Raw genomic sequence first — 21,562 nt, 5'->3', positions numbered from 1 at the left:
TTCGCCACGTCCGCTCCCCCAGATGCCGGCGACGCGGCGGTCTTCCCCACCCCCACAGCAGTCACTTCCTGCGGCTACGATCGCGGTGGTGAAAAGGTAACATTGCCGGAAGAAAACACCTTTCCAGCCGCAGCCTGAGCGCCACCGACAGGCACAGGAGAGGAGCCAACGCCGCGCTCGCTACCGGCTCCCACCCCGCCGAGGCCCGGCTGTCCCGGGCTCAGTTCTCGCCCCCGAGCCCCCACCTCCCCAGCACGGCCCCCAATGGGGGGTGGGGGCGGGCCGAGAGGAAAAACAGAAAAAGGGCTCCCCTCCTGGAAGTGCTTCCCGCCCCCTCCCGCCCCCCGCCGGCAGATTCGTGAAGTGAGGGACACAGCTTTGTCGTCGGGAAGGCCTCCCGGCACAGACTCACTCGGGGTTCGGAGCCTGCAGGGGTCCACTTTCTCCCGCCCCCGGGCTCACCGCCCTGTGAGTCACTCAGCCGCCCGCGGGCGCCGCCGGGACGGGGCGTGTCACCGGGGTCCCGCACCCGGCTACGGGCTGTGAAGGGGAAGAGGAGGCTGAGAACTGCGGAACCTCACACGTTCCCGCTCACAGTCAGCGGAGAACACGTGTGTGTTTACAGAATCGCCTGGAGCAGGATGGGCGGTGGAACAGGCACGGCGTGGGGCAGGGTGGGGCTGATTCCCACGCACTGGTCAGCGCACTGAGCGTCACAATGGAGAGAGCGATCTATCGGAAAGCTACTGGCAAGGCGTGGACCGACGCCCGCACTGACCGCCAACCCGCCAGGTTCGTGACCCGGTCGTGACCCCTGGAAAGGCCTGGGCCGGGGTAACGCGTGTCCTGCTCCAACATCAGCGTTTGTCACCCCCGGCCCTGCTCCCGGGGCAGCGGAACGTCCCAACACCGAGGAGCTGAGCGTGGGGCGCGGGCTCGTGGGCGGGGGAAGGAACGCTGGCCGGGACGCGGCCGCACCGGGAGGCACCGGCAAGCACCCCGGTTTCCACGGCGAATGGCAGGCCCGGGTGCGAGGGGTTAGGCTCAGCGTCGGTATCCAGAGGGAAGTGCTGCCGCGGAGCAGAGGGAAAAGCTAGGACAGAGGAGCAGAGGGAAAAGCCAGGACAGAGGAGCAGAGGGAGAAGCCAGGACAGATCCCGGTGACAGGGCCGCGCCCGCGGGGACACGATGTTAGAGAGCCGTCACCACTGTGACGGATGGTGCGGGGGAGGCAGGCGGCCCTCGGCGCTGGTGGGAGATGAAGCTGCAGACCCGCGGGGGGGTTAGCAGACAAAGATGGATTAGACGGACCCCCGGCTTCCGGGACCCGCGGCACAACGGGGGAGGTGAAGCACGCAGCGCGGCACGCACACCGCCCCGAACACTCCCAGGGCCGTCAATGGACCCGTGGACTTTCCCAGACGAGAAACGACTTGCAGTCCGGACACCAGGAAATCCTTGCTGATGGCGTTACGTGAAAAGACTGCAGAGGGAGGGAGAGCTTTGTCTTGCAGGATGGGGTGGAGGGCGTCCAGGCAGGAAGAGGAACAGTGTGGCCAGGCCGGCGTGGCTCCGTGGTTGAGCGTCGACCCAGGAACCTAGAGGCCGCCGGTTTGATGCCCAGTCAGGGCACAGGCCCGGGTTGCAGGCTCAACCCCCTGTAGGGGGCGTGCAGGAGGCAGCCGATCGATGATGTTTCTCTGTGGAGGGCAGCTACAGCGTTTGGACAGGTTCAAGCCTCAGACTGATGAGAGGGCACAGTCGTCACATGCAAGTCCCAGCATGGAGGGCAGAGCCTCCCAGCACAATGATAGCCAACAGCTGTGGTTGTGAGCTTGAACCTGTGGTCCGAACTCGTGGCCCCACTGCCTGAGTGACGTGGGCTTGATAGAGTTCAGGTGCGTGTAGTTGAGTAGGATCGAAACCCACAAGAATGTTGTAAACTTTGCCTCGTGGCATCGGCTGTAAAATAACGACACGGCCTGTAGTCCGTGGCGCTGGCGCTAACTCTCCGTCAGAGAGGACAGCGTCCCACCCAGACCCAGCTTTATTCTCGTCTGTCTTTCCTCCATCCGTCACCGCCCCGCTCAGGCTCACCTTTAGCCGTGCTGGCGAGGCACATTTCTCTCTCATCGATGTTTCTACCTCTCTCTCCTCCTTTCCCCTCTCTCTCTAAAAAGCAATAAAAACACATTTGAAGAAAAAGAAAAGGAACAGGGCGGAGGAGCGGAGGGACACGGGGGCCACCTGAGCGAAGAGAAATCGGGCTGCCCATCAGCTCAGGGGGCTCTGGCCTCCATTCCAGCCTCCTCTTCTTTCTGGAGCCATTCAATGATCTAAAACGGGAAACTGTTACTTCTCTAATCAGGAAGCAATTAGCTAAATTGTTACGAGAGAGGCAAAGAGTAGATTAGTAGTTACCTCGGGCTGCGGGGGGGGGGGGGAGGGGAATCGAGAAATAGGGTTAACCGTAAGAGGACAGGAGGGACCTTCCTGGGGGAAGGAAATGTCCCCAAACTAATTTAGGATGCCGGCCGCCCCACCGGGGAAGGTAGTAGACATCACTGACCTGCACACGGAAATGGGTAAAGGTTACGACATGCAAAATACACCTCGACACAGCGGGCTTTTTAGAAGAAATTGTCACAGCCCTGGCCAGTGTGGCTACGTTGGGGGTTGAGCTTCGACCCAGGCACCAAAGGCCACCGATTCAATTCCCGGTCAGGGCACAGGCCCGGGTTGGGAGTTCAATCCCCCGGTCGGGGTGCGTGCAGACGGCAACTGATCGATGTTTTTTCTCTCTGTCTCTCTCCCTCTCCCATCCCCTCTCTTGAAAATCAGTAAGAATATATTTTTAAAAAGGGGAGCAGAGGGAATCCGCTTTAAAAATAAAACAAATTATTACAAAATAAACAGACGCCCCATCAACAGATTGGACCTTAGCCCGTCTGCCCCCTACATCACGCGCGCCCGGCACACACGCGTGCCGAGTCAGGGCGAGGGCCCCGGGCCCGGCTGGGCAGGAACCGGCTGCTGCCGGCCGGGCTGGAGCCCGTGAGCCTGGAGCCCAGATGGTCCGTCTGGGCCGCCGGGCCCCGCGGCGTGAAGCCGGCTCTGATCCCTTCTCGGACGGCGCGCGTCCCATTCTGGCCGGAGAGACGAACCGCACAGGCCGGGAGGACTGCCCCCCCGGGGCCGGGTCAGAGTGCTGAAAGCTTTGTGGTCTCGGGGAAGAAGGACGTTACCCCGGAGTAAACCCAGGGATGTTTCCCTTCGCGCCAAGCAAGCGCCGGGCTTCCTCGCGCGTGCCGGCTTCCTTTGCACAAGCACGTGACAGCCAGCGGCTTTTTTAAACGGCACGGGTGATGTGGATACAGATTACTCACTTTAACCGTGGCTATTAACTGTGGACCGAATGCCAACGGCAAACAGGCCATCTTTAAAGGAACAGCCCTGCCTCTCCCCCCTCCTCCCCCTGCCTGCGCGGTCCCGGGTTCGCCTGCGTCCGTCTGACAAGATGAGGCAACAGCAGTCAGGGTCTGTAATCCCACACGGAGACGCAGGTGACTCAGTGGGCGGGGCAGGGACAGACGGGGCCACCGGAGATCGTGAACCACCTGGCTGCGCTGATGCCACGGCTGATGAGCGACCAGAGCTGGACCAGGACATGGGGGGAGGCGGGCGGGGGCAGAGCCAGCCGATGCCATCTTCCCAAGAAGACTTGGTTTGGTGTCGAAATTCCTTGCCTCCAGCTTTGTCACTTTTTTTTTTTTTTTTTTTTTTTTTAATTTCTTTATTGATTAAGGTGTCACATATTTGTCCTCATCCCCCCATTCCCATCCCACCCCTCTCCCCCCGCATGCCCCAATCCCCTGTTGAACTTAACCGTTGGATAGGCTTATATGCATGCATACAGGTCCTTTGGTTGAACTCTCCCCCTCCCCCCACCCTGCTTTGTCACTTTTATACTCTTTTCCTTTTTTAAAATATTTTCATTGATTTCGGAGAAGAAGGCAAAGGAGAGAGAGAAACGTCGATGATGAGAGAGAATCACGGATCGGCTGCCTCCTGCACGCCCTGTGCCACGCCAGCACGGCAAAGGGCGAACCTGAGGGGGGGCGGTGAAGGATCGAGAAAAGACAGACAAGAAAGCTGGGTCTCGGCGGGACGCTGCCGAGTCTTTATTCTACAGCCGATGCTGCGAGGCAAAGGAAGGGCGCGGTCAAGACGCTAACAACGTTCCAATCTACTCAATCACCTGCACCTGGACTCTGTCAAGCCCACGTCACTCAGGCAGTGGGGCCACGTGTTCGGACCACAGGTTCAAGCTGACAGCTATAGCTGTTGGCCATCATTGTGCTGGGAGGCCCTGCCCTCCACGCTGGGACTTGCACGTGACTTTGCCATGAGAGGCCCGTGTCCTCTCATCAGTCTGAGGCTTGAACCTATAGCTGCCCTCCACAACGCCCCACACTGGGATGGAGCCCACCACCTGGATATATGCCCTGAGCGGGAATCGAACCCTGACCTCCTGGTTCACAGGTCGATGCTCAACTCCCAAGCCACGCCCCCGGGCGCTTGCAAATCTCCCCGACCGCTGGCTCAGCTCCCGGGCACTGTCCCCGGCCCCCCGAGCTCGGGTCACGGGTCAGCTCGACCCCGGGGAACGGGCGCCGCCTTCTCCTTGACTTGGGCAAGAGCGAGCCTGCGTTGCCAAAGGATCTCGCCCCGGGACCCGCCTGGAAGCCGGCCCGAGACAGGACTGGTGCGCTGCAGCCCTACTTTTAGGGACCAGCAACGAGAGAGAGAGAGAGAGAGAGAGAGAGAGAGAGAGAGAGAGGGAGAGAGAGAGAGAGAGAGGGAGGTTCGATTCCCGGTCAGGGCACAGGCCTGGGTTGTGGGCTCGGTCCCCAGCAGGGGGCGTGCAGGAGGCAGCCCATTGATGATGTTTCTCTCCCATGGATGTTTCCAGCTCTCTCTCCGTCTCCCTTCCTCTTGCTCTAAAAAACATATTTTTAAAAAAGGTTGAAAAAAAATAAAAATATACGGCATTTTCCGTAAAAGAAGCTGAAGGGAAGTGTATGGGAACATGGCGGGGGGGAGGGGGGGCGGCCTGGGAGGAAGACCCTGTGCTGAGCAGGAGGAGCCTGCTGACAGGAGCACCGAGCCGGGACCGTGCTCCCGCGGCCCGTCAGCCCGCAGGTGGGAACGCCGTCGGCCTCGGCTCCGCCCTGAGCTGAGCACACGCGTGGACAGAGCCCCAGGCCGCCCTGAGCTGAGCACACGCGTGGACAGAGCCCAGGCCGCCCCTCGCCCCGCGACAGAGCCTGTGGCTGGTGGAACTTCCCGCTTCCTCTTTCCAAACGAGTGACGTGAGGTTCCTCAGCCCGGGCCTCCCCCGGGCCCCCCGGGCCGTGCACCCTGGCCTCAGCCCCTCAGCCCCGCGGGCCCGGCAGGCTCCGCAGCCCGACAGCACACATCTCCCCGCCAAGTCTCGGTCTGCAGCGGCCTTTCAGGGACGCGTCCTTCGGGGCAGCCAGGCGTCCGTTAGAAGGACACTCCTCGCCCCGACCGGTGAGAGCGTCGGCCCGAGCGCGAGGGGTCGCGGGTTCGATTCTGCTCCAGGGCATGGACCTGGGCTGCAGGTTCGACCCCCAGCCTGGTCAGGGCACGTGTGGGAGGCAACCAATCCATGTGTCTCTCGCACATCGATGTTTCTCTGTCTCTCTCCCCCTCCTTCCCTTCCACTCTTCCTAAGAAAATAAATTAAAAAAATCAACGGGAAAAATAACCTCGGGTGAGGATTGACCAAAAAAAATAAATAAATAAATAAAGCACTTCCCAGCCCCGCGTCCCAGGATGCTCACATCCGTCGGGTCGGAGGAAAGCGCCAGAGACACGGCTTCGCACGCAGCGTCCTGCCTCCTCCTCCTCCTCCGCCTGCACGGTGCCCGGAGGACCCACAGACTTTCTGAAAGGGGGGCTCTCCTCCCCGGGGAACAGCACCTCACTTCCGGCTCAGCTGCCTTCTCCCTCCTCCGAGGCGCGAGGCTGCTTCCTGAAGGTTCTTTCCCGGCTCAGCGCGGGCAGGAGGCGGGGACCCCTCTCCCCCGGACAGGCGTGGGGCCGAGCCGCTGAGCCGCAGGGGAGGGCGTGCCGACCGCCCAGGGAGAGGCATAGAGAGGCTCGAGAGAGGAGAGCGGAGCTGTGGCCCAAAGAGGGCTTGGAGCGGGGTGCCAGCACAAGACAGGGGAGCCCCCTGCTCGGCCGCTCTCAGCGGCGGCCGCCTGGCCTCCGCCCACGGGCTGTGTCTCTCCGTCTCGGATCTCCGCCGGAGAGAGGGTCAACACCCCGGGCTCCGGGGAGCGGGAGCGGCACTAACGCACATGCACGCGGCCTCAGAGCGATGGCTGCGGGGCCACTGCTACATTCGCGTACGTTAACGACACGAACGCGTCACCTGTGGGTTTTCCTTCACAAAACCCTTTCCTCCCCCTCCTCCTCCATCTTGCCGGTGGCCTGGGCGGTGGGCGCGGTTCTGTCCTGGCTTTAGAGGACAGAGCGGGGGGCCCAGCCCGCCTTCCCCGCGGCCCGTGGTTGGGTGCCGTCTGCTGACCCGCCTCCTCCTGCCCGGCTTCCCTCTCGGGCCCGGCTCACCCTGAGGAGCCACCGCAGAGGAGCGAGGCGTGGGAGCCCGGCGCTTCGGCCTCCCACGGTGACGGTCTCCCCCGCCCCGTGCTCCGCTGGCTGGGTAGGACTCGGGGTACGACACTGTCCCCCAGGGACTCGGGGGCCTCGTTCCAGACCTTCAAGTTCCCAGTGTTTCCGCCGAGAAGCCCCAGGCCATTGCGGCTCCTGATCCTGCGTCCTCTGGGGAGCGTCTGGGTCTGTCCGTTTCCCACGGAGATGCCGGGGGCGGGGGGTCCTGGCGCTGGCGAGTCCTCGCGGGAGAGGCATCCCGGTGCTGTGTGTCCGTGTCCCCCTCTGCCTTCCAGGCTCTCGTTCTGAGAGGCCAGTCGGACACCGCCCCGAGGATGCTCCATTTCCTACTTTTTGGTCTTTATTTTGTCTTTTCGGTCTATTTTCTGAGACACTTCTTCTACTCCGACCCTTCTCATAGGCTTTTTCATTGTACATTTCCTTTTTTGTAAAGTATTTTCTTAATTGATTTCAGAGAGGAAGGGAGAGGGGAGAGAGAGAGAGATAGAAACATCGATGACGAGAGAATCATGGATCGGCTGCCTCCTGCCCGCTCCCTACACCAGGGATGGAGCCTGCAACCCTGGCATGTGCCCCTGACTGGAATCGAACCTGGGACCCTTCAGTACGCAGGCCGAGGCCCTATCCACTGGGCCACCCCAGCCAGGGCCACTGTACAAATTCTTACACTCACTGTCCGACAAGCCTTCCTCCCCGCTTCCCCCCTGGACACAATGTAATCACGATGTTTCTGAGGAACGAAACGTCGTTTCTTTAGAGTCTCCGTCTCCCGGTTTAGCTTCCTGTGGTCTTTCCCTCCGGAGGCCGCTCATCCCGTTCACCAGTCAGGCGGGGGGAGCCGGCGGCAGCTGCGCGCAGGGCTGGGAGCTGAGCTGACCTTTCACCCGAGACCCCCACCTCCGCGTCGAGGGGGCTCTTCCCGGGCCGTTCGGCGTCTCCAGTGGGGACTCGGTGGCGAGAGCCGAGCACGCCGCCTGGCCGCGTCCAGCGAGGCCGGGAGGGCCGCTCCGGGCTCGGTGCCTGCCCCGGCCGTCGGGGGCCGCCACACGCAGGCGGCGAACCTGATGACCCCCCAGGAGGGGTCCAGTGGAGCCGAGGAAAACGTCAGCTCAGCAAGGGCTTTGCTTTTACCGTTTCCAACGGGGCCGCCGGACACATGCCGGGCGGGGAGAGACCGAGACCCTGACCGTCCGGCCTCGCCTCCCGTTCACGACTCTGACATCGGTCCCCGGGTCTGCCCGCGGAGGCCACACCGACAGACCCGCCGCCGCCACCACGGCAAGGAGGAGGACCCGTTTCCCCGCGTGTCAGGGACCTGCTGACCAGAGAAACGAAAGGGACCCCGCCGTCCAGGCCGACACAGAAAGCATGACGAGTGCGTGACCTGGCCGGGGCGCCCGTGACCTTCTGGGCGAGAAAAACAGGAAAGAGACGCTGGGACACTCCCAGTGGACACCCCGCGTGGGAGGAACACCGCGGCCACAAACACGCGGCCGCCCGCTCCCTCCAAGTCCCGTTCCGCCCGAGGGCGAGGATGGGGCGGCTCAGCGCGGCCAAGGGCAAGCGAGAGCTCCGTTCACCCCATTCCCGCCGCCCGCCGGCCCCCTCCCCCACGGGCTGAGAGCGAGACCTTCCTCGGCTCCGCGTTCGGGAGAAGAAAAGGCCTCGAGACACTCGTGGTAATTTCCGCACTTTGATGCCAGGTCACGCTGCTGGTAAGACGGGTCTGGACCACGTCTATTACACATTACACGTTTAAACACCGACTACAATCACCAGAAACAGGCCAGTCTACACAGTTTACACACGACAAAACGGAAGTCAGAGGCCCTTAAGATGAATGCGTTCTGTGCCCGGCTGTGCAGTTACAATGCCGAACTGAATTTTAAAGTCTTGTTTCGTCTCTGAGATGTGCCCCAAAGGGACCTGGTGTGTACAGAACAGATCGTTCCTCCGGGACGCGGAGAGCTCTGGAACAATCCCGGTCTAGCAACAGGCCTGGCCGAGCCCCGTGTCCCCCGCCCGCCCCCCAGCTCCCCGCTCCCCTGCTCCGAGGGCGCAGCGGCCCGGACACTCACCAGGTTTTTGAAAAGGGCCGTCAGCTCCTTCGTGAACACCGAGAACTTGAGGAAGGCGCTTCCCAGGTCCGGGTCGTCTCTGCACACGCAGTTGCCACCGAACTTCTCCAGCGCCTGCGTGTACTGCTCCTCGTTCTCCACGTGCGCTGGGCACCAAGGGGAGACCGTTAGCACCCGGGCCTCGCCAGCCCCTCCCCCGGGCGCTCGCCGCTGCGAGTGAAACCGGGCCCCTCAGCAGAATAAACACCTGAGCCCGGCGGGCGTGGCTCAGTGGTTAAGGATCAACCTATGGACCAGGAGGTCAGGGTTCGATTCCCAGTCAGGGCACAGGCCTGAGTTCCGGGCTCCATCCCCAGTGGGGGGCGTGCAGGAGGCAGCTGATCCAGGATTCTCTCTCATCACTGATGTTTCTCTCTCTCCCTTCCCTCTCTCAAAATCAATAAAAATATTTTTAAATAATATTTTTGGAAAAAGAAATCTGAGAAAAGTCAAGATGCACCCGGAGCAGGAATAACTTCGCTGTCCCAACAGCACCCCATGGTGCCGGCAACCGTCCCAAAGCACAAGCGTGGGGGGGGGGGGTGCGCCTCCGGGAGGCACGGTCTGTGCCCCCCACGCCCTCCACGCGCCCAGGGCCTCCCTCCCTGCATCACGCAGGCGCCCCCGTCCACTCCGATGCACGGCAGCCGGGGTGCAGTGAGACTCACCCCTCTGACCCAGAGCCACACAGCACAGCGCCCCCTTCCTTTTTCTTTTTAAAAAATACATTTTCATTGATTTCAAAGAGGAAGGGAGAGGGAGAGAGAAACATCAATGATGAGAGAAAACCATTGATCAGCTGCCTCCTGCACGCCCCCAACTGGGGATCGAGCCCTCAACCCGGGCCTGTGCCCTGACCTTGGCTCCTGGGTCGACGCTCAACCGCTGAGCCACATGGGCTGGGCTGGGTGAGCTCTTGTATTTATTTATTTAAACATTTTTCTAATTAATTGAGAGAGAGAGAGAGAGAGACGTCGACTTGTTGTTCCACTGACTCACGCATTCACTGGCTGCTTCTGGTACGTGCCCTCACCAGAGATCGAACCCGCAACCTTGGCGTGTGGGGACGCCGCTCCTACCAACTGAGCCCCCGGCCGGGCCTGGGGGGAGGCCCTCTGACCAAGCCCGGCAGGCTCTCCCGACACCACTGCTGTTCGCGTGGCCGCCTGCTGGCCACGGCCTCATCCTTCACTTAGAAACACACACAACCACTCCGCAGGCACGCGGGCGGCCGCCACGCAGCACCCACGTGGACACCCATCAGCTCCGCCGAGTTCCCCGGGAAGCAACGCCACGGTCAGCCGCTGCGGCTGCCTGGGCCGGGCCTGGCCACTGGGGCGGAGGAGGGGACGTTTGCCTGCGGGGGGGCCAGATCCCCGTGACCCACGCACGGTGCCCGCCTGTCCCGCACGGGGCACCCTGCCCTGGGCCTCCCATGGAATTTATTTTTACTTTTTTAAAATATATTTTATTGACTTTTACAGAGAGGAAGGGAGAGGGATAGAGAGTTAGAAACATCGATCAGCTGCCTCCTGCACACCCCCTACTGGGGATGTGCCCGCAACCAAGGTACATGCCCTTGACCGGAATTGAACCTGGGACCCTTCAGTCTGCAGGCCGACGCTCTATCCATTGAGCCACACCGGCCAGGGCTCCTCCCGTGGAATCCAAATGCCTCGGGCACAAACACAGGAGAAACTCATCTCGCCGCTCAAGCCCCTTTCCTCACTACCTTTTCGCCTACGATGTGATTTACATGCCCGAGGACCTGCGGGTCCGCACAGGGTAAACGCACTTCGACGCTCCGCACAGGGGCAGGGACACGCGGAGGCGCGGGCAGAGCAGGAGGGCCCGGGAGGTCTGGGTTCCAGTCCCGCGCCCCCCGGTGGACAAGCATGACCCGGGAGGACCTCCTCGCTCGCTGGGCTGCGTCTCGGCCACAGGAGGGCTGGGCCCCGCCGGGAGAGACTCAGAGGGTGAAGGCTCCGATGGATCCTGGGACAGAGGAAGGACCGGGCAGCCCAGACAGCCACACCCCAGCCCCACGGCGGCCACGGCCGAGAGGCTGGTACCGACCAGAGAGGCTTCTCCCACGCCTCAGCCGCTTCCCGCGACGGGCATCATGTCTCACGCTAAGGGGGCGTCGCGGCTCCGAGAAATCACATCGCCTGAGCGGGAAACGGAGCCAGAGCTGGGCAGGCCGGGCTCACGCCCAGGGCTTCTGGCCCCGGAGCCACTTCTGCTCTGCCCCATGCGCACGCCTCATCCCTAACACAGCGGCCTGCCGAACCCCAGGGGCCTGAGCTTTGGATTTTAAAAGCTGCATTTTGATAGATCCTCCCTTCCCCCAACGGATGGACGGAGAATGACGTAAACTCCACCTGCAGCACGGCATTCCTGAGCACCTTATATGGACTGTACATTGAACCACCAATCAGCACCTGCCAAATACCCTAAGCCCCCGATTCCTAAGTTCCTAGGTGCCTAACCATGTGCCTTACATGAAACCACCCATCAGCGTGTGCTGAGTGCCCTAAGCCCCGTCCCCTCCTTCCCTCCCCTCAAAGGCGTCTCCACCCGGCACGTGTGCTCTCTTCCTTCCTCCCGGGAGGCAGCCCGGCGGGTCTTCTCCTCTAATGAAGCCTGTGTCCTGGTCCTTCAGACCCTCTGTCTCATCTTTCACATTTCAGCCCGGCCGGTGTGGCTCCGTGGTTGACTGTCGACCTATGAACCAGGAGGTCACGGTTCGATTCCTGGTTGCGGATTCGATCCCCAGTTGGGGGCATGCAGGAGGCAGCCGATCAGTGACGCTTCCCTCTCATCCATGTTCCTACCTCTCCCTCCCTCCCCCTTCCTCTCTCTCAAAAACCAAGGAAGGGAAGGAATAATAAAAGCTGCATTTCAGGGACAGATGGTTCCACCTTCCACTTCACTCCACTTTTCGTTCTGGTCCCGGTGGTCCGTCCTGGGGGGCAGGCAGCTCCTTCCCAACCACAAGCTGTTGGAACTATTTCAAAACCGGCGGCCAGGACGGGGCCGTCCCGGTGTGGTTAAGGGAGCGACAGCCACAGGCCGACGCGGCGATGTCACTGCACTGGGGGAGGGGGACATGCAGCGGCCACAGTCCCCGGGGAGCCACGGGGAGCCCTTCAAACTGGTGCCCGGCCCAGCCGGCCTGGCTCAGGGGGTGAGCATCGACCTATGAACCAGGAGGTCAGGGTTCGATTCCTGATCAGGGCACAGGCCCGGGTTGCAGGCTCGATGCCCAGTAGGGGCCGTGCAGGAGGCAGCCAACCAGTGATTCTCTCTCATCACTGATGTTTCCATCTCTCTCTCCCTCTCCCTTCCTCTCTGACATCAATACAAATATATAATAAAAAACAAACAAACAAACAAAAAAAGGTGCCCAGACGTCCAGGCTGCTCTAGGTGAACCCCCGGGCAGAGCGGGGAATTGCTTTCCTCGCCGGTCAGGCGGCCCGTCAGCCTCAGGTTCCTCTTAACCTGGTCCCTGAGGTCCTGCGAGTGCCGTCCCTTTATCTCTGAACCAAGTGGAGCTCAGAGGGTTCCACGGTCACAGCTGGGAAGAGGTGGGGCAGGGGCGCCATCCACCCTCTGCCCACGACGCAGGCCGCCTCCCAGCCCCCGGCCCCCTGGGGGAGGAACCTGCCTTCTCTCCCCGGGCGCTCGGCCAACCTGGTGCAGGAGCATCAGCAAAGCTTCCTCTTCCAGCACCGAGGACAGACGGACGGACGGACAGACGTCCTCTGTCCCTCCTGGGCTTCCCAACCGCTGCGGTTACATCACAAAAAAGCCTCTCCCTAGAAACTCCGCAGTAACGTGCTGACCCCGGCAACGCCAACGGTGGTCATGGCGGCCTTCCGGCTCGTTGTCGTCGTCATCCTGGTCATTGGTCCAGGTGCCACGATGACCTCACGATCATCACCAGCTCATGGAACACGATCGCACCACCATCTCATCTCATGTAACATGATCTCACCAGCTCGTGTGTCATCTCATGATCATCACCAGCTCATGTATCATCTCATGATCACCAGCTCATGGAACACGATCGCACCACCATCTCATCTCATGTAACATGATCTCACTAGCTCATGTATCATCTCATGATCATCACCAGCTCATGGAACACGATCGCACCACCATCTCATCTCATGTAACATGATCTCACCAGCTCATGTATCATCTCATGATCATCACCAGCTCATGGAACACGATCGCATCATCTCATGATCATCACCAGCTCTGGAACATGATCAAATCATCTCATCTCATGTAACATGATCTCATCAGCTCATGATCATCACCAGCTCATGTATCATGATCATCACATATGTATCACGATGATCTCCTAATCATCTCATGTGTCATGACGAATCCATCATCTCATCTCATGTAACATGATCTCATCATCTCATGTAACCTGATCTCATCATGACCATCATATGTAACATAATCTCATCATCATCTCATGTAATGTGATATCATCACCATCCCCTCAGGCACCCCGATGATCTCATGTATTTATATTAAAGTGTTTCCATCCACTGCATCACCATTTTCCGACGCTCGAGCTGTCCCAGCGAGGTCAGGGGAACCTTTCGTGTTGATCTAGTCGAGGGTTTTTTTGTTTTTTAATCCTCACCTGAGGATATTTTTCCATTGATTTTTTTTTTTTAAGAGATTGAAGGGAGGGGGAGAGACACAGAGAGGGAAACATTGATGTGAGAGAGACACATCAATTGTTTGCCTCCCGCCTGCACCCTGACCAGGGCCGGGATCAAGCCTGCAACCTAAGTACATGCCCTTGACCTGAATCGAACCCGGGACCCTTCAGGCCAAGGGCCGATGCTCTATCCACGGAGCCAAGTCAGCTCGGACTCTAGTTGAGATTTGAAACACAAATAAACGTGAAGGTTCTTAATAAGGACCGCAGCCCGGAGTCTGTGCGGGGCTTCCGACAGGCACGGGCCGTCATACACGCACCCTCCCTCACCGGCTGCGGCTCCGGCCCCCCGCCGCCCCCCCGCCGGAGACTTTCCTCCCGGAGAACAGGACGCGGCGGAGCGCCTGTCTTTTTCTTTTGCCAAAACCAGATTTAAAACAGGGACCTAAAATAAGCAGCCTGGGAATAAAGTTTCTGGAAAGAGCCCAGACTGGGCCGTCAGCGTTATTTATGGGTCCGTGGACGCTGTTCTAAAACCGGCTCCCCCCGCGCCCCCGGCTCAGACACAGCTGGAACCGGTTTCACGAAGGATCCAGACCCGGGAGCTCCGGCGGGGGAGGGACTGGGGAGAAGGGGCAGGTCACCGCCACCACGGACAACACCCGCTCTTCACCCGCTCTTCCCAATTGGAAGCCGGCGGCCTTCCCGGGCCGCAGCTCACCGCCCACGCGGGGGGACGCCGTGCGCGCTCACAGGGACCCGCGAGGCAGCCACGGCCCGTGCCGCCTGGGCTGTGCGAGCTCCTCAGTTTACCTGATTGTCATCTGCAAACACGGACACCGAGGACAAGGCCCAGGGCGTGTAGTTCAAGCAAACGTCACTGGATCGACCAGAACTCAACAGGCCACGGCACAAGCAGGCCACCACCCAGCGCTGCCAGAGGGTAGGACGGGGCGGGACAGGACCCACAGCAATGCAACCACCCTCACGCCACCTCCACCATCTCTCACCACCCCCCCCCGCCCTCCCGCCGCAGGGTGGCTGCCCTGCTGGGCCTCAGACGCGTGCGTCACCGTCCAGGGCGAGGCAAGCCGGCCACGTGTCGCTGCAGTGCCGGGCGTGCTGGGTGCTGAGAACCAGAGGTGCCGAGAGGGGGCATGTGAGCTGAGGCTCCGACAGGTAGGAATTCCCAGAGAAGCAGCAGGGACAGGGAGGTGCCAACCCGGGGAACATGCAGGTGGTGAGGGGGCAGCTGGTGACCCCCAACCTCAGGCTCAGGTGGTGGTGAGGGGGCAGCTGGTGACCCCCGACCTCAGGCTCAGGTGGAGGTGAGGGGGCAGCTGGTGACCCCCGACCTCAGGCTCAGGTGGTGGTGAGGGGGCAGCTGGTGACCCCCAACCTCAGGCTCAGGTGGAGGTGAGGGGGCAGCTGGTGACCCCCAACCTCAGGCTCAGGTGGAGGTGAGGGGGCAGCTGGTGACCCCCGACCTCAGGCTCAGGTGGTGGTGAGGGGGCAGCTGGTGACCCCCGACCTCAGGCTCAGGTGGTGGTGAGGGGGCAGCTGGTGACCCCCGACCTCAGGCTCAGGTGGAGGTGAGGGGGCAGCTGGTGACCCCCCGACCTCAGGCTCAGGTGGAGGTGAGGGGGCAGCTGGTGACCCCCGACCTCAGGCTCAGGTGGTGGTGAGGGGGCAGCTGGTGACCCCCCGACCTCAGGCTCAGGTGGAGGTGAGGGGGAGCTGGTGACCCCCCGACCTCAGGCTCAGGTGGAGGTGAGGGGGCAGCTGGTGACCCCCGACCTCAGGCTCAGGTGGAGGTGAGGGGGCAGCTGGTGACCCCCGACCTCAGGCTCAGGTGGTGGTGAGGGGGCAGCTGGTGACCCCCGGCCTCAGGCTCAGGTGGAGGTGAGGAGGAGCTGGTGACCCCCGACCTCAGGCTCAGGTGGTGGTGAGGGGGCAGCTGGTGACCCCCGACCTCAGGCTCAGGTGGAGGTGAGGGGGAGCTGGTGACCCCCGACCTCAGGCTCAGGTGGAGGAGAGGGGGAGCTGGTGACCCCCGACCTCAGGCTCAGGTGGAGGAGAGGGGGAGCTGGTGACCCCCGACCTCAGGCTCAGGTGGAGGTGAGGGGGAGCTGGTGACTGACGGGGACCCTGCAACCCGGTCCTGCCACACGGCCCGAGGCACCTGCACTTCCTGCACTTCCCCCCACGCCTGCTGCTTCCTACTTCCCGAACTCCGTCCGGAGCTCACTGATCTCCTCCATGTCTCTCCTGGGCCACCCCCTTTGACCTCTGAAACCACTGACCCTACAGGTCACCGCAGAGGTCACCACGGACCGTCTCCAGGCTGCGTGCGTCCAGCCATGGGGTCGGTGAGGTCAAGGTGAGGTCGCCTATGAGGAAGTGAACACTTGTGCCTGTGACGGCCCATAGTCTTTGGTCCCACCCCACATGACGACAGGACAGGACGGCCCGAGGCCTGTGTGCGTGACAACACACCCGCTCCCTCTGCAGGAGATGGCACCACCCACCCGGTGTGCGGTCAGAGGGCAGGCGTGTACGGGACACAGCACACACGTGCACATGCACGCGCACAGCCGCATCCTGATGACCGCTGCGGGCCGAGGAAACAGGCTGGGAGCCACCTGCCGCCGCCGGCGTCTCCCTGTGGGCGCGGCGGAGAGCCAGCCCGGACGGAGGGCACGGAGACCCGCGGGCCGCTAGCCTGTGCTGCTTTAATCTCCGGTCACGGACACCTCTCACAACCGGGCCATGCTTGGGGTGCCTGCCTCCCAGGAAGGCTTGCTTGCATCACCTCTCATACTACGTTTGGGGTGCAGACTCCTTAGGCCGCCCGCAGACCCACACGCCGGTGAGAAGGGCCCAGCCCAGAGCAGCCCAAACCCTCCAAGTACCAGGAGGGCCCCACGCACGGCTCCTGCTGACCTGGGACTCACGGCACCGACCTTGGCGCTGCCTCCAGCTCAGCTTCCTCCCGTGACGAACGGGCGGTCCTGGCTGATAGGGTCCCCCCAGCCACCCACCGGGACCCGATGGTCACTCTTAGCCAGCAGACGAGCGATAGCCCGAATCTCAGACCACATCTCGGCTCGCGGAGGCCAGGCTCCCCCCGCCCCCACTTCCTCAGCGCCGCCACCGCCCTCGTGGAACCTGCCCATGGCCGGCTGGCCCGAGAGGAGCAGGAACAGCTCACTTCCCCGTCCCGGGGCAAGCCGCCCCCAGAAATGACTCTCCCGCACCCCACGAGGACACCCCGCCTCCAGGGTCCTCCCACACGAGCTTTCAGTTCTCAGATGCGAGGTTCCTCTCCCACGTCAACAACGGAGGGACCTTTCCAGAGACAGACAAACATCTCCCCCCCTCTCCCCCCACGTCAGACACACGAGAAATCAGCTCTGCCGTCCAGCGGGGCACCTCCGGACTGGGGCTAAGCAGGGAACCTAGACCAGCACAAGTTCCAGAATAAATACGAACCGGCTTTTTAAACGAGGTCAGACAGCAGGCTCTGGTGATCGAGGAAATTACGGTGGAAACCGTTTCTCAACAAGTGGCTGTCAGAACTACTCTGGGGAAAACAGACCTATCGTGTAAGAAAACGGTCGCTTTGTATGCGTGGGGGGCTTGCTGATGCGTTTTCGGTCCAGTCCATAAAGCTGGGTGTTACATGTGTGTGTACACATGCACACATACACGAGTGTGCACACATGTGCATACGCAAGTGAGTGTTTCGTGTGCAGACATGTGCATGTGTGTGCATACATGTGCAAGTGTGTGTCTCAGCTATACTCTCAGAGGCCAGCAGCTTCAGTGCCACCCACGCACGCAGCTGATTAGCAAACACTCAGGCTCCACCCGGCACCGACTGAGCCCAAACTCTGAGGCGGGGCCGCTGTCTGTGTTTAAACCAGGACCGCGGGCACCGGGTCCCTGACAGGTCAGACCGCCGCTCTGAGGCAGGCGTGGGCAGGCGTGTGGGTCCCGGTCGGACAGTAAACACCGTTCTTGGCTCAAGGGCTTCCGAAGCGCAGCGGCTGCTCCAGGCACCTCGATTCCTGTTTGAGGAACCGTGTACCCTCACACAGCAGGACAGTGCGTCACACACCGCCGACACCTGCAGAGTAAGCCCATCTCCGCAACGTGAGAGGGCGGTGAGCACAGACAGCGGACATAACAACGTACATGCACACATATATTCACACACACATGCACACACATGCACACACACGGATGGTTGGACACCACGACTCCCGCAGAAACACTTCTAAAGTGTCAACACCTCAACTCACCTCTGTAACTGCACGCCCAGAAAAAGGGGACTTAGTCAACCCAAGACTTTGTATGCAAATATGCATGACCCCTGGACACAGACAGGGCCGGGGCCGGGCCTCCCTCACTCACAGTGACCAGCCGGGGCCTCCCTCACTCAGTGACCAGCCGGGGCCTCACTCACAGTGACCAGCGGCGGCCGGGCCTCGGGGGCGGTGCTGCCCACGGAGCAGCCGGGAGGCACTCACCCAGCCCGGAGATGTTGATGGCCTTCACGGACTTCTTCATCTTGTACAGCACCATCCGGTCCACGTCCAGAGCCTGAAACGCAGAGGAGACGCATCAACGCGGGTTTGGGCTCCGGTCACGGCTACCGGGGGCGGCATGGGAGGGCCACCCGAGGCCGCCGCGGCTGCCGCGCAGGACAAATCCCGTGTGGTGTGAGGGTGGGGCCGCCCTCACCGCGGACCCCTCCCGCGCCTCGCCCGCCTGAAGCGTGTGAGCGGCCCCTGCACACACCACCTGCCGGACTCGGCCTTCCGCAGAGAACCCGGTCCCTTGGCCCAACCCCACGGCCGACCCTCCGTTCCCCCTGGGAACCGGCACGGCACCGGGCCGGGCCTGGGCTCCGGGGAACGCCGTGGGCAGGGGTACGGCTGGAGTGCGGGGGCGGACTGCCACGTCAGCCCACCCAGGACGCCACCTGGTACAGCGCCCCCTCCCCCGGCCAGGGAGGCAGAAAGGCCCACACGGATCCTTGCTCGTTGGCTCGGAAGGCGTGCTCCCCAGCCCTGCCAAGCCTCAGTCCCTCCCAGAGCGGGAGGAACAAACCCTGCTTTGCAAGGGCGACTGGTGACACAGACACACTTAGTGTTTCACACTCAGCAGGCGTTGACAGACTGGCCACCAGCGGCGGCGGCACTCAGCGGGCCCCGGTGGAGGTGTGCAAACGCCAGGTGCCCAGTGACGCAGGCTCGGAGGGTTACTACAGCTCCGCGTCCGCAAAGGAGGTGGGAGAACCTGCCTTCCCACCCAGCTAACCCACGGAGGCAGGCGGGCCCCTCCGAGCTGGGCCGGAAGGGAGGCCACAGTGTCCGTGGGACAGGGACCCCGACCACAGGGCTCTTGACGGACGAAGCGACGCCCTGCAGGGCAGAGCCTGGCGTCTCCGGGCACGGCTAACAGCACCGATTTCTCTTCGTGCGTTTTGGCCGTAACATTTTGCAGTGCCGCTCGCCTGTAACAGAGCCCCTGCCACCCACACGGGCTCTGGGCTCCAGCCCCCGGAGTCACCTCCCGAACCCTCACTCAGCGGCATAGGAAGTCCTGGTTCTAGCACAACGACTTTTTATATATACACACTAGAGGCCCCGTGCACGAAATTTGTGCACAGGTAGGGTCCCCAGGCCTGGCCGGCGATCAGGGCCTTCCTTTGTCCCGCACCACCCCCTGGTGGTCAACGAATGTCATAGCAAGCAATCAAACTCCTGGTCTTCTGGTCGAACTCCCGCGGGGACAATTTGCATATTAGGCTTTTATATATATGTATAGAGAGAGATATATTAATTGTTTGATTTCAGAGAGGAAGGGAGAGGGAGAGAGAGAGACTAGGAAACATCAGTGATGAGAGAATCCTGGATCGGCTGCCTCCTGCACGCCCCACACTGGGGATCGAGCCCACACCCTGGGCATGTGCCTTGACCGGGAATCAAACTTTGACCTCCGGGTTCATAGGTCGACACTCAACCACTGAGCCCTAAATAGGCCGAAGAGGTGGCCTTGCTTGTTTCGGGGGCGCCTGTACAGCTGAGAAGAAACGGGGGAGAAGCCAAATGCCCGACCTGGGGGACGACCCGCCAACGACAGGCACCCGGCGGGCTGGATTCCGACGGCAGCGGCGGAGCTTCCACTCGGCGAGGACGGCGGGCGGAGGGCGGACAGGCCGGGACTGTGAAGGGGCCGTGTTGTCAGGAGCCCCCAGTGCCACCGCCCTCCCTGGACCCGTCCCCGCACTCGGCAGCGGTGAACGCCCGAGACACAGAGCAGGAGACAGGGAACCGAGGCTCCTAAAGACCCCACGTTGGTGTTCGGGGCGAGGCCTGGGAGCCGACAATGGAGGTGAATGCACCAGCAGCACGGAAGGCCCCCCAGTGCCCGCCCTGGTGCTGTTCCCGGGGGAGACGCCGGCAGGACGCCCGCCTGGGTCCCCAGACGCCTCCTCACTCCGGCTCTGCCCCCGGGACTGAGTGCGGAGCTCAGACGCAGGGCAGGAAGCGGCCGTCCCGGGGGGATCATCGCAAACAAACAGGGACCTGGCGGCAGGAGGTGCTCCCTGGGCACCGAGGGAAGTGGGAGGAGGAGGGGCGGCCCCCACGCTGGGCCGGACCCGGAAGCCCCGCCGGCCGGGGTGCAGGAGCCGCAGCGGAGGCTGGGAGGTGACCTTCGGCTGGGGGTGAGGTCAGCCCCAGAAGACAATGGGGCAGACGCAGGCGCTTTCCCCAGGGAACAGGATCGAGCCACGTGAACGCCCCACGGGATGTGCCCGGGGGGGAAGAGACGTGGGAGAGCGGCTTCTTTCCTTTCTAAGTCTGTTTTTACTGACTGCAGAGAGGAGGGGAGACGGAGAGAGATGATCACCCGGGGAGCCGCCGGCCAGGCCCCTGCCTTCTCCAACAGGCAGTGCGGGCGTCAGCTCGCCGGGACACTCGGGTCACCGGGGGCGCGGAAGGCGGCCGTGCTTGTGACGCCCCGGACAGCCAGCGTGGGACGCAGAGCCCTGGCCTCCACGCGGAGAGCCCGCTCTGCCGGCCTCTGCTCCCTCCGCCGCCAGCCGCCCCTCCTTCCCATCAGCCGCCCCTTGACCGCGGGGCCTGGACTCCAGGGCCGCTGAGCCAGCTCCTCCGCTGACCTCGGCTCCTGGATGGGGTCCAGGCGGCGAGTGGCCGAAGTCCGGCCTCGGATAAGTGGGCACGATGAAGCCGAAGAGCCGGGGACACGTCGCCGCGAGGCTCTCAGCGTGTGGAGGGGGGCGGGACTGTGGCCGGACGTGCGGTGTCCCGGATCCGCGCCTTGAGCGCAGGTGGAGGAAGGAGGAGAGAGAGGAGCGGCGACAGGAACTGGGTGCGTGTGCAGGAACAACGGGGACAGCTCCCACCCACCGGCCAGCTGCCCTGCCTGGTCCTGGCCCGGGGCCCTCTGAACGCCGATCTGACTCGGTGACAGCATCATCCCCACATTTCAGACAGGATGCTGAGACCCGGGGGCGCCTGGGAGACGGAGGCACGAGGCAGTGAGCAGCCCGGTGGGACGCGAACCCTGGGACACAGGCACCAGGGCCCATCCGCGTCCCTCCGCCCGGCCTCACGGCCTCACACGCCTCTGCGGGAACCAATCCCAGCGCGCAGCAACGACCGGAGTGTCACCAAAAGGTGGGCGAAGCTTGGGCGGCTCGACAAGGGTGAGCCACGTGTGTAGTTTCCCTGTTGGAAACGGCTCAACCGCACTTCCCCCTAAACCTGAATAGGATAATCGTTTGCCGCCAGACAGCTCAGGGCATTTCATTGCCTCCTGTTGGCCGAACACCTGAACAGCTGTAGGCTGTTCCCCAATCTGACAATGCCCTTGGATGCCCTACCCTTTGAAGGGTATTATCTCCACCTTGCCTTGGGACAGATTGTGTTAATAGAAGCAGGGTCCTCAGTCGAGGGAGGAGTCTTCCGTTCCTTCTGCGGGAAGCTCCTCTGACCCCCAAAGCC

The 21,562-nt window shown here is 62.2% G+C and overlaps 1 protein-coding gene across 2 annotated transcripts in view; it reads right to left on the bottom strand.

Annotated features, from left to right (window-relative positions):
* The window catches only part of ASAP2 (ArfGAP with SH3 domain, ankyrin repeat and PH domain 2), a 92,151-nt gene that overhangs the window by 37,735 nt on the left and 32,854 nt on the right, over positions 1-21,562 (bottom strand). Inside the window, exons 2-3 of one of the 2 annotated variants that reach the window (XM_054727935.1) lie at positions 18,056-18,128; positions 8,799-8,944 (exon numbers count right to left, since the gene is read on the bottom strand). In XM_054727935.1, coding sequence (XP_054583910.1) covers positions 8,799-8,944; positions 18,056-18,128 — 219 coding nt within the window. Of the gene's footprint in view, positions 1-8,798; positions 8,945-18,055; positions 18,129-21,562 lie in introns of those variants that run through there. The other variant, XM_054727936.1, reaches the window with a different exon arrangement.

The sequence above is a fragment of the Eptesicus fuscus genome, chromosome 16, assembly GCF_027574615.1.
Source record: "Eptesicus fuscus isolate TK198812 chromosome 16, DD_ASM_mEF_20220401, whole genome shotgun sequence".
NCBI classification, from domain to species: domain Eukaryota; kingdom Metazoa; phylum Chordata; class Mammalia; order Chiroptera; family Vespertilionidae; genus Eptesicus; species Eptesicus fuscus.
This window is presented reverse-complemented; position numbering and strand designations above follow the sequence as displayed.